The following is a 16,039-nucleotide window of genomic DNA, read 5'->3' as shown; positions in this document are numbered from 1 at the left end:
ACTCACGACACTTGAGAACCCCGTTTAATCACAACTCAGCCTATGTGAGTCTATGGGTCTCTAGGCGAGTGTGTTGGTGTCCCTGCAAGTCAACGGTGACCAGCCTGGGACCATAACCTCACTGCACACGAGAACCCGGATTGACCCACAGGCGGTTCGAGCCCAGCCTCTCGGCGGTGCCATCTCAGCGCTCCGACCTGTGACCTGCGAGGCACCCGATCCCCTCCTTGTACATGGATGATCCTCGTTAGAGAATGGGGAAACCTCAACGCCGATTCACACAGTTGGGACGACGAAACTAAATACCTCGCGCCGGTACGGATTGCAATTCGCAGCCCTCCCGACGTGTTTTGACGTTGCGTCACGCGGAGTGAAACGTCAGGATGTTGTGCCGAATGATACCCGGGGGAAAAAAACCCTCTGAGAAACCACACCAGAGCTACGCCCAGGAGCAACCGCGAAAAACCTGGGGTGAACATTCCGTGCTCGAATCGCCGCGAGGTGGCAATTGGGTAAAACGAGAGCGCCACGCGAGCGGAGTGGCCACAGACACTGGGACTGGGTGGGTCGCAGAAACTTCGGGGAGCCGTTCGAGAAGCGTGGGAGACGAGAAAAAAAGACACCCACCGGCTATTTTTGGTAAAAACGTAACGGGATTTTTTTGAAGGCACAACTTTCAAGGCACTCGCATCGAGGATGACACGGGTTGAAGTAAAATAAAATTAAGCAAAATCCCTTTCGCTCTGTGCTTAACCATCCCGCGAAGTCAGGCGATAAACGACTTGGGCTTAAAGCTGATGCTTGAAATGCAGATTTCTAAAGAAAAAATATTTACCAGGCAAGGCGCCACTGAGCTATACGGCTCTTTTTCAGAGCGACCGGGCTATCGCCAAAGATAGCTCACCCAAGTGGCTTTTCACGTGGAAATTTATAGCAGAAAAATACTCTAAACGCGTGATGTTGATTCTAAATTTTGGAGGGAAATACCGGAGGACCCGGAGAAAAATCCACGCGACCACGGGGAGAACATGGAAACTCTAAATATACAGCAGGCTTCAGGGTCGGGATCAAACCCACGACCTCCTGCATATCAGGCGAGGGAGATAACATCTTGCCACCGTGGCGCCCCTACTCGGACATGGGAGCAAAATGTGGATGCAGGTAAAGGTGCAGCTCTGCAATTGCCTGCTCACGCCACTGCTGACAGAAGGGGCCTCTCTCCGCTCGAGGGAGCTCTGGACAGCCCCTCTAAGAGAGGGCATTTGGCCTACTTCCATATTGGCCAGCATATCTTGGATATGCTGGAAGTATCCACACTTTGACCCCAACACAGGTGACCTGCCTGCCGATCAGACTAAGCGGCGGTACCCACTTGATGCTGCGGGGCGGACAGAGGTGGGAGGATTTAAGAAACTCGTCCCCATTGCCACAACTGCTGCACGAGATGTCATGGAAGTCGGCAGTCCCCATGGATTGAAATTCCATCGTGCTCACCATCACACCACGGCAGTGTCTCTACACCAGCAGACCCCGTCGATTTCAATAATAAAAGTGTCAATTTAATGAAAAGTGTCAATTTAAGGACACGGCTAATGACAATTTCAATGATACAAAATTGTCAGCGCGTGTTTGTTTCCATGTTCACAAGCACGTGTGGTTAATGCAGACTTGATTCCTTGCGAAATTTATCTATTTGGCGTTTGAAAAATGTATCATCAGTTTTATTGCCATGAAGGGTAAAACCTCTTCTTATTTTTCACGCTGAGCCTGGAAAAAAGGTCTCATGACACAACACAAAGTGTCAATTTAAATGACACGGCTAATGACACTTTGAATAGATCAACATTGGAAACAAAAGACCAGAGCAAAATGTGTTTGTAACTGAAGACTTTTATTATCGCTTTTAAATGGTTACAATTTTACATGTTAAACAGGAAAAACCATAATACAAGAAACAAAATGAAATTTTTTGTAGTTGTGTATGTCTGCGAGTCGTGTTCGTGTACTTTATATTTTTCAATATTTACGTATGTCAACTCACTCACACCTCTCTCCAGACCACTCCTTAAAAGTCAATGCAAACGTCTTCAGTCTGTCAAATCTCTGCCCCAGCCGGCGGCCATACGCAGCATACAAAATGGTAGAGATCGTTCAAGTTTTGTAGGTACAAAATGAAGTGCTGTTTTAAAAATATAAACCAAATAAAGTAGATAAGCTTTATTGGAAGAAAGCCAGCCTTTGCGGCAGAGCTGAACACTCCTGGCTGTTTAAGTTTAAATTTTCTCTCGTATTGCAAACGCGTGGTTGTCACAGAAACATCGCATAATATAGCCACACGACGAAAATTAACTTAAGCCTTGGCGTGTGCCCCAAATACAGTATCATCATCCGTAAAGGAAAAGAAATCGCGCACGCTTTTAGTCGACACCCAAGAAAAATATATCTGCCGACATGCCATCTGCAATGTAACACTTTTTTTTAAAAGCCGATTTAGGAAAAACCAGTAAACAGATCCTACGGATAAAAAAGGAAAAAAAAAGGAAATAAAAATAAAGTAACAAAAAGTTGAGCGACAACACGCTACTCTGAGGTTACGGTAAAAAGGCGTAAAAAAAAAGCCAACGTCGTGAAGCCGAGGGGAAGAGGAAACATTGTATTGCACAGAAAAGTGAGGTTTGTACCTGCGGAGGCAAAAACATTTATAATAGCGCATGATCCATGGCACGTTGCTGCTGAGTGTAAACGGGGATGGGGGGGGGCATGTCGAGAAGAAGGGATTGGGGGGGGGCCAAGGGGAGGGAGAGGACCGGCCGCATGCCAGACTCACGCTCCGGTGTCGGACCCGGGGGGGGGGGGGGGGCACTCGCCGCTTTTGACGTTCCTTGACTTATTTATTAATTTCAATACAGCAAAGTTTGGTTCGAGAGCGTATTCCGAGTTTAAATATTCCCCGCGGCAACCTCAAGCCAGTTAAAGCTGCCCCACTTCATGTTGTTTCAATTCGGCCATCAACAGCCGGAACGAATTTGCATACAGCTGTTAGTTTTTTTTTTCCTGTATTATTATTTTAAGTTATTAAAATAGCACTTTTTCAATAGTTTGAAGCACAATTGCCGCTTTCCTTTTGAAATCTACATCTGCACCCAAGTGTGAATTGTGCGCATTCTCGAGTGATCCAAGAGACTTGTAGATTTAGTAGAATCCGCTTTTTTCGCCAAAATCGGAATTTTCTTTAGCCACATTGCACAATTAGAAAATGAAAATATAATTCAATGTATAACAAATAAGAATATATATAAGTTTCACGTTAATTGACAAAGGCCTCCTTTGAGTTGGACACAATTAGAGAATAGTGATTATGAAGAAATTAAATCGGTTGTTTTTTCTGTAGTAGAAACAAAATAACTTCTAAATTTCACGACGTCAAATCGATGAACACCGACTTTTTTCCACCCAAGCCCCGTTTGCGGTATTGTTTTCAATTACCCTGTTTGTTTTGTTTGCTGGTTTACAATGGACAAGGGAAGGAAATTTTTTCCCCGCTTAGAAATCCAATATTACAAAAAAAGCGTGCATCTCAAATGCCCTATCGGTGCTATTGTTTATCATGACAACACTGCACCCCTTGCGGTTGAGGCACGCGCAGGTATTAAGTGCCCAAATCTGCTTAACCTAGAATCACACATTGAATAAATTAGGGTATTTCAGAGAATTGGTTAAGAGGTCCGATTATTGCCTGTTGATAGAACTTGTTTTGCCGCACGTTCGAAGGAGGTGCGCGTGCCTTTTTATAAGGGCCGTGTGGTGAGGAAAAAAAAAATATCCAAAAAAAATTAAGCTGTTTGTACAATAGCCAATAGCAGTCACTGAATGCCAGTTAAGTCACCTCTAACGTGTGCAAAACACACATTTATCACATTTGAAAAGTCGAAATTTTTTTTTACCTTGGGTGGAAAAGACGAGACACACTGTGGGCTTACCTAACAATGTCACCGGCCACAATGAACCCTTCAACAGCCTCAATGAGAAACGGGAGAGAGCAGAGATGATGATGATGTTGGAGAGACATCAACATTTACCCACGGCAGCTGCACGGCAAAACAAGAAACCCAGGCACGGACCAGGCCGGAATTCGCCTCAAGAAGCTACAACGGACGTGTGCAGTGGCAACTTCCATCCGTGCAAACCGTGCCCCCAGTTCAGCTCGCCAGTTCCAGTTATTACGTCGCTCGTCTTTGTTTTGGGTGTCCGCACCAGCAGAGAGAAAACAATCACGTCGAGTGGAGAAGTCTAGGACCTCTGGGGGGGGGGGGAGGGGCAATGGCTCGACCCGATTGATCGATGCAGTTATCGAGGATATGTTTGGCTAACAACCATGGCTCAACCACTCTCACGCGTACAGACGTGGAAAGGAAAATCGAAACTTTTTTTTCTGATTACAACGAAAAAGAAACATCAAAGGAAACCCTGCAGGTGGCGAGGGTACACACAGTCGTCAACATCAAGCAGATGACGACCGCTTGTGTAGCAATCGAAACGTCGTTTTTTGTTATTTTCTTTGAAGCTATCCCAGTGACTTTACCGAAAGACCCAAAATAATACAGATCTCAACGTCCAAGTGGAATTCACCACCACCAGCAGGCAAATATTGCCGTGCTTGTGGACATTGTGTTCGTACAAAACATGTGACGCGAATGAGACGGAAAGACACGCCACGTGAACGGAAGATGCGGACGAGACACCACCACGTAGGCTGGTTCACATGCACAGTGCATACTCTCTTGCCGTGATATTGCAACGATTCCGTAGTCATTTGTGAAGCGAGAATATGCTAACATTTCAAGCTCAACAAGTCAACAATGCTCGCTTAAGGTGTCACAATAAATGGTGTCGGAACCTGTCACTCCTAACTGCGCAACCTGCATTGCAACTTCAATTTGCACCGCGACTCCCAAGTTGCAATGCAGATCACGCTCTTTGCTCTCAACGTTGGGTTTCCGATAACCGACAGCGTGCGCAACTCCAATATATATGTGTATAGTATATATGTATCTTCTCGATGTTATCGACAAAACAAAATCACGAAGGCCCGTGGAAACTTGCGCATCCTGGCCAAACACGCAAGTGTGTGCGTGAATGCAGTTCTTTGTTATTGTATTGCGACGCCAAAAAGCGCAGCACAATTTGACCACGGCAAATAAACGCAAAGATGAAGCCAGACTACCCCCCACCCCCCTAGCATGGCCCTGTGCGCCAGGAAACGCAGAGCCAAACAAAAAAATGAGGGACAGCAACATGGGCCACTTTTCCCTCCGACGAAAGCTTTCCACAGCTTTTATCCTAGGAGAGACAAACAATGAACTGACGCTTGTCAGTAACTTCCTGCATTAAAGTACTGAAACACGTGCGTAATGCCACACCGATACTGTTGACGCCTGTGGTCATTCTCGGCTTAAGGGGTGGGAAGGGGTAATAGATAGTTTTTTTTTCCTTTTTTAAGTCTGCAAAGCCACAGCCAATCAATCAAGTCAGTCGAGCATTCACTCTCTCTCACTCGCACACACACGGAACGTCAGCACAAGTCGCGTGGTTGTTCTCCGTTTGGTACCCTCCGTTCAAACGCTGGCTTTCGCGGGAAGTTGAGAAGCGACCGCCCCATTCATGCCGCCCCCTCATTTATTTCTGCCGTTCCCGAGTCTCGAGACTGCAGGAGTGGCAGCAAATTGCCTTGTCCGCCGGTTGTGGCGGCTCACGGCTACTCTGCCAAGATCGCAGCGCCAAAAAATGTAAACAAGATTATAAAAATAAATACTGCGAGAACTGTCGCGTACAGGCCAAAGCAATGTTCCTATTACTTTTTCCATAAACAGGATTTGTTCCGGAAATTAAAAAAGCAGCAGCAGTCTGCAGATAGATTGTAATGTGCCACACGACAGTTTTATGTCAAAGAAATGTTATTATATTTAAACGCGCGGAACGGGCCGCAAATTTGGAAGGGGAACGGCACCGGCAGCCGCCGCTAACTGGGAAAGAACTTAAGATAATAAGCTTATTCTTTTTAAATTGGGCATTCTCAATTTTCCACCAAAAGCCTCTTGAACGGGGGCCGTCCAGTCGGCATGCGACTGTATGTGTGCGCGTGTGATGTGTGCGTGTGCGCGCGTCCCAGGAAAAACGGTACCAAGGGACAAAGTGTGTGCGTGTGCGTGCATGCATCACCTTGCCAGGAGACCCATTCTCCGGAATCGAGCAAACTTTTTTCCTATCCATCGAAAAAAGGGGACTCAATTCACCTACCCCTTTCTACTGGATTCGGCAAATACAATTTAACAACGCTATAGGCTAATCAATGACAATTTTTAAGTTCATGTCTCATTATTCTTTTGAGGATATGAAAATAAAATGCAAATTGAATATTTAACGATATAAATACTACAAATATTTACACAACATAAATCAAGTCGAAAACTAAAATACCGCGTTCCAATTATTCATGTGCCACTTTTATGTGATTCCTGAAAAATTATATTTGTACTGGCTTACATTTATGCAAAGAGATCAAATAAAGACAAAAAAAAATATTTGTAGTGGCAATTACAGCAATGGCATGGTCATAGATGTAAATAGTTTAAGGACTTGGTGTTTTATAATCTGAAACTTTTGCCAATTCATCAGCATGAGCAAAAAGTACGCTAACAAAACATGAGAACCATTTATAAAATTGCAGTATAGACGGTATTTGTTCTCTTCAATACGCTTTGAATGCAAAAATATATATTTTTGCATCGACTAATTTCTGCCAGCATTAATTAACAAAAAGTTCATTTATCCAGTTAACAAGTTAAATTTTGAACCCCCCTCGGTCGTGAAATCCTTCCTGGCAAGGTGGCCTTACAAATATTCACATTAACATTTTGAGATTCCTTATAACGAGTTACACTTAACGACTTAATAAAGTTGGGGGATGGGGTTTGCTGGGGCCCACACACGCTCAAGGACCTCGACGATCGTGTCGCTAGCCGCAGATCAACAAAATCCTGGCGAGGGGGGGGGCGGGAACAACAACAAAAATTACACCCCCGCCCCCCCACGGCTGCCGGAACAAGAGCAACACCCATAAGTGGGCACGCAAAGCGAGTGACGTGGGGTAAGCGTCGAGGACTTGGCGGAGACGCCGTGGCCCCTGGGGCCATTGGGACGTCAATAGCGGGCCCTCCCAATTCTGCCCCCGCCGCTGCGTGCGTGCCAACTGGGCAGCGGCCGCCCCCCATCCCCACCCCCCCCCACCGCGTCTGCCTCCTTGACCCGTCAACCGCAGCCGGGAGGGGGGGGGGTGTTGGGGGGGTCTGGCGCCGATTTCGGTGGCCGAGAGAAACAGCGCGGTGGGGTTAGGGCAGGGAGGGGGAAGGTGACCATGAGACAATTTGGTTGAACAGCGTGCTTTATTCCGGGCCTTTCACGGGCAAACGTAAACACGCCCGCAACAGATTTAGCAGTTAGCATGTTAACGCCTCGCTGTTTTTTTTTACCCGATCGTTGTCGTACACATCTTAAAAAAATAAAAATGTGGTAAATTCTTTTTTTAGGTTGTTGCCAAACCGTTCTGCCGAGCTCAAAACACTCAAGCTGGCGACCCGTCACAGAGTCCTGCGTGTGTCCATCCCAACAAAGCCGCGGCCCAGAGTACTAATAATGCGAACCGCAATAATTAATTACCGACACAACAAACACTTGCTGCTGCCTCCTCCCACACGGCGCGCAGAACCCGTCATCCAACAAGGAACCTGCCCAGCCCACCGCTCAATTTCCACCAAGGTGGCCGGCTTCGGTGAGAGAAGGGGGGAAGGGTTGTATAAACGACAGCTTGGGATTGGGTTTGGGTTGGTCCTTGATAATTATTATTTTGTAAAATTTGCGCGAAAGTGTCTCTTGCGGGTCGATTCCTTGGTTGGGTTGTGATTCTGCAGGTCGCGGGGTGCTGTTGCGTCTGCACAGGCAGACTACATTTCTACCAGGGCTTAAAACTAACTTTTATTTAAACCTTTCTTATTCCCTTTTTTTTTACATACAATTTTCTTATTATGCATTTTTCTTGAAGGTAAGACCCATCGGCGAGTATATCTACGCCGGAAATAAAGGGACTAAAAAATAAACACAAAGGAAAAAGGGGCAAAAGAAATCAAATGCCTACACAAAATCAGCACAAGTTTGAAGCTTAAACCCAATCAGAGCATCACAAGAATAATACAACCTTAACAGCTTCTGCTAAATGTCACTTTTTAAACATTTTCTAATATTTTTTCCCCCCACTTGTTTTAGAATTATATCAATGCTATTTTTGTTTACTAGTTTCATAGCTTTATGTCTTCAAAGCAAAGAGCAAAACAGTTTAGGTCACAGTTTGAGAGCATTTGAAAAGAGGTAGATAGACCCAATGTAGAGACAGCGAGCGTGCAATTCCGAATCCAGACGCGATGCAGAAGGCTGAATAATTGAAAAATGTACAGCCTGATTGGCAATTCATGTGCCCAGACACGATGGGCTTGACAAATATAAAAGTCACCATCCAACCACTGTTAGAGCAGTGTTGGATGCATGATCGAATTAAACGCCAACATCACTGTGTTTGGCAGAGGGTTTATGAAGAACCCAAAAATCCAAATACTATTACTTGAAATGGTGTAATGTTGTTTTGGCTGTAGTTCTACCCAAGCAAACTACGCTGTCATTTTTCAAATTCAGCAGAAGCTGAACAGGTATGGTTTTCATGCAATTAAGAAAAAAAACCTACTGCTTTAACATAATTAAAAGCTGCAAGCGTTCACTGCTTTGAAACTCCTACATGAACGCAAGATGAATGATAGCTTAGTGCAAAACTGGTTTGTTCAGCAGTGCTGTTTGAAGGCTACAATCACAAAAAAATTAGCTCTCAAGCCAGTGTAGATAATCAGTGGACAATTCTACCTCTTGTTTAAACCTCTAGTCACTTGTCTACGTAAATTCAAACGTTTACAAAAATAATGACAAAGCGTGGGTGGGGGGGGGGCGGTTGTGCTGAGTTGGTTTAACCCTTTGCGCCTAAGACCCAACTGAACTGGCACGACCGGGGATTCTTTCCGAGCAGCGCGGAAGGAGATTTGTTAATGAGCGTTCATTTTTATTTTTAAGAAATCGATTTAATGGGCGGGAGGTAGTGCCAAACCAAGTTGACAATTTAAAAATCGCTTACCTCTCATGTATGTGTGCACCTTATGGCAAACACCTTAAAATTGCACCAATTGGCTTGTGGGTTACGTACTAGCCAATGAGTATTATTTTTTAAACACACCATGGTGATAAATAAGCGGAGGAGATTTTCCATCCCCGCGCAATTATAATTTTTACTTTATTTTTAAGACCCCAGCACTTGTCTTAGCTCAAATACCACTCCCTTCTAAATTTACAAATATTTTTTTTATACATTTGGCTGCACAAGATGCAAAATAAGCCTACGTAATGAGACAGATTTGTTTTATAAATTATTTATATAATGTACACTTTTAATGTATTGAAGAACGAGAGGAAAACAAAACACGGATTGGGTAGGAAAGGAGGGAGCGGAATAAAACTAGTAAACTAAAAAAAAACCAACATGCGGTTATGACGATGTGGGTGAACAGCAGTCGAAGACCACAACGCACAAAGGAGACACAGCTTTTTGAAGCCAAGAGTTAAGGAAGAGGTGCATTCACACGGCCTGATTTGCTTTCAGAAACATAATTTTCCTACGAGTTTTGAATTGGCCGCACGATTACCCTGGCATCAGCAAACACAGCCTGGCATTACCAGCCGGGTTGCCATGTGCCTTGGCGCAAGGAATGAAGATGTGACCCCGCCACCTCATACACTCCGCCCAAATATTCTCCCCACTTTGTAACCTGGGCCCTCCCTCCGACCCAAGGGCCCCGGTGCAGTTGCACCGCCTACATGCTCCGTGTCGATGTCACGGGGCGACAAGAGCGGCACAAAATTTTAATCTCCACTGCGGACCTGCTGCCCTACCATGACCGCAAAGGGGCCTGGGGTTGCAGACAGGGACGCCAATAATCGATAGAACCACACTTGTTATACAAGTGGGTGAGGGGATCGAACCCGGTGGCTCAATGTGCGTGGATGCCAGTCACAAGTTCAAATCCTCTTCAAGGGTCGTTGGTGTAGTTCATCCCAAATGGGGTCCACTAAAATAGTACTTCTGTGAGATAGCCAACAGTGGCTGTCCTCTCAACGGACTCACCACTGTCAAACACAAAACGAGCGACCACTTTCTCCACCCTCACTTTGAACTGCCCGCTGCTGAGGGAACCGTCGTCCCTGTGTGTGCGAGCAAGGGGTGGGGGGGCAGCCCTGACCTGTTTCTGACAGCAGCTTGGGCAATGTGACTGCACCTCCGACGAAAGTGTGCCTGGGAGTGCCGTGGGGAATTCGCACAGCACAAATGTTTTTCAATCGTCGTTTCCAACGCCACACACACCCTTCGGTAATTTGCCAGTAGGGCTGCTGGTGGTTCTTCCCTTGGGCAGGGGTGGCAGTTGCTGCGCGGGTGAAGAAATTATTGGGCGGCTGCAGCTGCTGCTACGACTACGTTAAAACAACACCCGTTTAAAGAAATACGAGTGGAAAATAAAGGAAAGGAACATGCACGCAGTCACAGCACTGCACGGTGAATCGCCCACCTGCGCAAAGTCCCCCCTCTGCTCCAATTTAGGGTGGCCTCAATGCATCAAATGTGCAATTGCAAACCATGGAACATTGTTTGCTTTTTTTATTTGTAAGGATGAAGTTTGAACCACCAAACAACAGTACCTTCAAAGCTAATGGACTATTTGAGAGGAACATAGAAATACAGCGTGCGTGTGTTCGTGTGTGCAAATACATCTGTCTGTATGAAGCAATGGACAGAGGCTATTAGCTGGTCGAGACTGGGAGGCCATGGGGCTCCTGAGAAGAAATGATTTCGGGGTCACACGTAGGTCGCAGCTCGCCCACTCCGATGCGGCCCTTGTGGGCAGTGGAGGGGCCAGGCAGCCCAAAGGTCCGCGCCAAAAAATAAAACCACCAAGTAAGAGCCAAAAAAACAACGGAGGAACAGCAAAACAAACCCACGGTCGCATAGCCCACCCACCCACGGTGCGCTCCCCCATCCCTGCACAAAGGCCAAAAGGGAATGGATGCAGCCACCAAGAGTGAAAAATACATAACCATTCACCATGCATGGAGAGTTGGTTATTTTGCGAGATTATTTTCGCTGGGTTATGGAGATGGTGGGGATCGCGGGCAAGTGAGAAGGCGAACCGGGGGATTGAGCGATGGTGGGCGGCACAGCAAACTACGGCACACCGCGGGCGTTTCGAAACGTTGGGCGATCGTTCACATGGGATGATGGGCAGCGAGAACTCAGCCGCAATGCACTGACCCCCACCGCGTGTCCGTGTGTGTGGGGGAAGCGAGTACGGGGGAGGTTAAGGGACGGTGAGCGAGTACCGTTTGGTTCACAAGGCTGCACCCTATCCCTACACGGGCGTTGCCCCGTGTCGACAACACGTAGCGCTCGAACGCTTTAGCACAATTGCAGTGGGGACAAACACTCAAGTAATATCGTGGTTATAATTAGTTCTGATTTGTTTTCTTTCGCTTGATACTTGTTTAGTTTGTTTGTTGCTTAATCAACTGCTCGCAAATGTTTTCACTACTTGCAACAACAACAAAAAACACACGCACAATGCAGTAAGGTTTTAAAGGGAAGAAGAAAAAAAAAGAGTGGGGGGGGGGATGGCATTGGTGGGGGGGGGGGGAATTGGGGATAAACGGGGATCAGGGAAGGTCAGACTTCACAGCGGAAACACTCGGGTTTACACTCCTCCCTGTCGGCTGAGGCTCCCAGCTTATAGTTTCATCTACAGGCACAACTAAAGCAGAGGACTTTATGCACAGCATGTGGGAAAAGCCAATGCCGCTTATAGCCCAACACCATCAGCTCACAGACTTTGCGCGCGCATGGGGGCACGGGCGGCAGAGGAGGGGAGGTGGCACAAACGGGCAGCAAAGTTTTTGCTTGCCCAACCATCGGGGGGGGGGGGGCGGCAGTTGTTAAAGCGCTAAAGATCTCCTCTCCCCCCCCGCTACTCCACCACGCACGTGAACGGCCCGTATCGCGTAAAACGCGGGCGCCGAATCCTCTCCCGTCGCGCGGCAAATGTCTCGGCTCAACACCCACGCGAACTCGCTCACAGCAACACCCCTCGCTCCACGCGAACTCGCTCACAGCAACACCCCTCGCTCGCTCTCTCGCTCTCTCTCTCGCGCACTCAAACATCGTCGTCTCTCTTATTAGACGGCGCCGCAACCCTTGACGGCGCCGTCCGCTTTATCCCAACGCTACCTTATCCATGGCACACGTTGAGGGACGGGGTGGGGTTTTGTGAGGGTGGGGCAAGAAGCCACTTTTAATGACAGCAGCCATCGCTCGCTCACTACGGGGTAGGGAAGGAGAGTTTCTGGGTGGGGGGGGGGGTGGACGGGCGAGCAGACGGACGGACGAACCGGACCGGCGGGGGGCAAGCGGTTCAGAGCTGGAAGCCGCCCATGGGCGCCTGTGGCTGGGGGTGGAAGAGGAACTGCTGCTGGTTTTCATCCACCTGCGGAGCGATCTCCCCGTCCTCCTCCTCAGAGCCGAAATAGCGCTCGATCAGGTCGTACGCCTTCTGGTAAATCTCCTGGTTCTCGTGCGATTGCAGGAACTCGATCTTGTCCAGGCCTGGGCGATGGGGGAAGGGGGGATCCAGCGATTGTACTTCAGTTTAGTCATTTTGTTCCGTTGGTTGTTTTTCTTGTTGTTGCGAGAGCGATATCGCAATCGCAGACATGGTCCGCAGACCAAAGCGGCTTACTCCCGTTCATATTTGAAACAATTAGACAGCTCATTGGCAAGTCATCATCATCAGCCATGATTAATCCACTGCTGGAGGAAGGCTTCTCCCAAGCCATTGTCATCTCTCACGGTTCTAGGATGTAATCATCTATCTCTCGCACCTGTACACATGCTGGATTCATCTTTCCACCGCCGTAGTGAACGTCCTTTCGGATGCGTTTCCCTCCTTTGGCTCGCACACTCGCATTAGTCTCAACCACCGACCAACATTCCTTTTGGCGACTTGTCCCTGCGCGAGCCCACTTAATTTTACCCAACAGCCAATGTGACGTCTAACTTTCGTGTGTTCGCCAATCCGCGTGTCCCTCTGTCTCTCAATGCATCTGACGCACGCATCACTCAATGCTCCCTTGCGTACTTACCGGTTTTTGTGCAAGTACCGCCCTCTATAGCTCTCAACGCTACAGCTCGGAATGTCAATGCCCAAGTCGACATGGTTAAGCTGTTTCATGGCCTCAAGTCTTCCCCCTCCTCCCCCACTTGCCATTTCACCTCCCCTCGCTTTCCATCTTGGTACCAGGAGCGACGCGCCCATACAAAACAAAGCTTGCGCCTCAGTCGTCCCAAACGTCCACGTGAAATAAGTTGCCGTTCTCAAGTCCTTTCCCTGTATTTCCATGGATCCCCTAACCTGCAATCACTTTTGCTCCCCATTCCTCCCGACAGAATCAGCGATGGGCAACGGCATTAAAACATATGACATTACTCTAGTAACTAGAGGAGGCACGATTCGCCAATGAACAGCATCTCGTTATTTAACGATACAAATTACCCATCACGTGGAAGGGCGTGTAATTTAAACGTCAATCACACATGTAAATTAAATAAAGTGTAATTTTTATAGTTGGATCATCAATTATCCAGATTCCAACATTATGCGGTGATCCAGGGCTGATCACACAAAACCGGTAAAACCGCCCCAAAGGCTGTAAACCAGTCCAGCGATCAGCACCACGACCGTGAGAAAAAAAAGTAGCTACACATTATACACTACATAAAACTTAATTAAAATACTGCACATGAATACATCACCCATGCAGTTTTCGAGATTGGAATGGTAAGTATGATACAGTAAATACAATAACTATTTACAGGAGAATATTTATTTTTGACTATTTGTATGCTTATTCATGCCAATTTCTTCAACTAAAACACATAACACCTAAAACATGTAATACAAGAATGAGCAAATATAAGCCATTTTAAATACTGATGTAGCAATTATCCGGCGTTTTTAAAAATCCCGCACCCCCTCTACCCCACCCCGCCGGATAAATCGGACCTCATGGCTACCTCTCCCGCCACTACCCGCCCGCTTACCGTATGCCTCCTCGATTGTGGCGCAGTAGGGGTTGATGCCCAGATTGTCCTGCCGTGCCTCCTGCTCGCCCAGCTTTAGGATGTTTTCCAGGCCGTTGAGAGCCACCTGCACGATCTTGGCATCCATCACGGTGAGCAGGTCGCACAGCGGCTTGATGCAGCCCTGCTCCACCAGAAACCTGCTCCACGCAAACCGGGTCGTTGCGGGGGGAAAGAGGAAGGGGGGGGCAGGCGGTACCGTCAGTACTGGGAGACCTACTTCCCCCCACTCCTCCATCGCACAATGCTTATATGACAGGAGGTAAGCCAAACAGCGGCTCGGGACGTTTGCCACCGATGTCACTTTTAAAACGCGATTGTTCATCGTTCGACTGCACGTTCACGAACTTTCCTTCCAAATTCCCTTTCACTGGGTTCTGCAGCAGTGTTGGAAAGGTCCTTCTAAAACTAAATTAGTTTTAATTTTATACCAGGTAAGGCTTCACTGAGCTATGTAGCTTTTTTTCAGAAGCAACCTGGCTATCACAAATGATAGCGTCAAATACTCAAATGCATGTTACTGAATATGGAGGGAAAAACCGGCGGAACCGGTGAAAAATCCATGCGACCACGGGGAGAGACATGCAAACTCAAAATATACAGGTGTTAGGCTCGGGATCGAACCCACGATCTCCTGCATACCAGGCGAGGTAGTTACATAACATCTCGTCACCATGGCGACAGGGCCAGATATCAGAGCATCCTATTTTACTATTGTCAGTCGTGGTTTGTGCACCCCCCATGCTTTTAGTCACCTCTGCATGAACGAACTCATTTGTACAACAGTCAGCGTGTTTATATTGAAGCGGTCTTTGTTCGATCAATAGAATAAATCATCACTGGTATCAATTCTAATGGAGGTTACATGCAACGAACCATCCGGGAAATAATTAGGAAATGTCTCATCATAAAGTTTGTATGGGCTAGGTTCACGGAAAGCCTACAGATTGAATACATTTGCAGAGTAGTTTTTTTAGAATAGATTTATGATCGAACTGTGACAATTGATTCACAACAGGCATAACCTTGGCTGGAGTACAATTCAGAAAGTTTCCCTTGATAGAGAAAACGTATCTATCAGAGATTAATTCTACCTGCTTAGCCGCATGATGGGCACAGCTCATTCTCTTCACTTGAATCAACTCAAGCAAATAAAGTGCGCCAAAAGGGTTGGCAACTTTGTTTAACCATCTCTCTCAAGAGTAGTACTCAGACAGCAGTACCCTCCTCACACGATCTGCCGGACAATAGTGTCGTCTTCAGAGCTACTAGGCAGTAGTACAACACCCCTCTTACTAGATCTGCTTAGACAGCAGTACCATCCTCACCGGATCTGCTCAGGGGTGCCACCGGATGTGGCGTTAGTGATGGCCCAGGCTGCTTCTTTGCGCGTTCGGAACTCCGCCTTTTGCAAGATCTCGATCAGCACCGGGAAGATGTTGGCATCGATGACCGCCTGGGCAAAGAAATACATTTCAGTGTGAAAATGGTAATAGGTTTTTGACGGATTATTCTATGTTTAAAGCAGGACAACGGTTGCATTAGGGAATTCTGCAAAAATCTGCTCTGATGACCATGGCATGGTGGCGCTCATCCAGCAGTGGATTGACAAGGGGCTTGACACGTACTGATCGGTGGCAGTGGGTTGACCAAGTCCCACAATCTAGCCTTCGGTTAAGACAAAAGCGTTGTTAATTTCGATAACAATAAAGG

The 16,039-nt window shown here is 47.1% G+C and overlaps 1 protein-coding gene across 3 annotated transcripts in view; it reads right to left on the bottom strand.

The window, feature by feature from the left end:
• Positions 1 to 1,872: 1,872 nt before the first annotated feature.
• KPNA5 (karyopherin subunit alpha 5) overlaps positions 1,873 to 16,039 on the bottom strand; it is a 39,217-nt gene continuing 25,050 nt past the window's right edge. For 2 of the 3 annotated variants that reach the window (XM_078618413.1, XM_078618415.1), the window contains exons 12-14: positions 15,655 to 15,782; positions 14,288 to 14,469; positions 1,873 to 12,793 (exon numbers count right to left, since the gene is read on the bottom strand). In XM_078618413.1, the coding sequence (XP_078474539.1) occupies positions 12,603 to 12,793; positions 14,288 to 14,469; positions 15,655 to 15,782 (501 nt within the window). In that variant the 3' untranslated portion in view covers positions 1,873 to 12,602. The remainder of the gene's footprint in view (positions 12,794 to 14,287; positions 14,470 to 15,654; positions 15,783 to 16,039) is intronic. The other variant, XM_078618414.1, reaches the window with a different exon arrangement.

Source organism: Lampetra planeri, chromosome 57, assembly GCF_965212315.1.
Source record: "Lampetra planeri chromosome 57, kcLamPlan1.2.h2, whole genome shotgun sequence".
NCBI classification, from domain to species: Eukaryota; Metazoa; Chordata; class Hyperoartia; order Petromyzontiformes; family Petromyzontidae; genus Lampetra; species Lampetra planeri.
The sequence above is the reverse complement of the archived record's forward strand: the minus strand, read 5'-3'. Positions and strand labels throughout refer to the sequence as shown.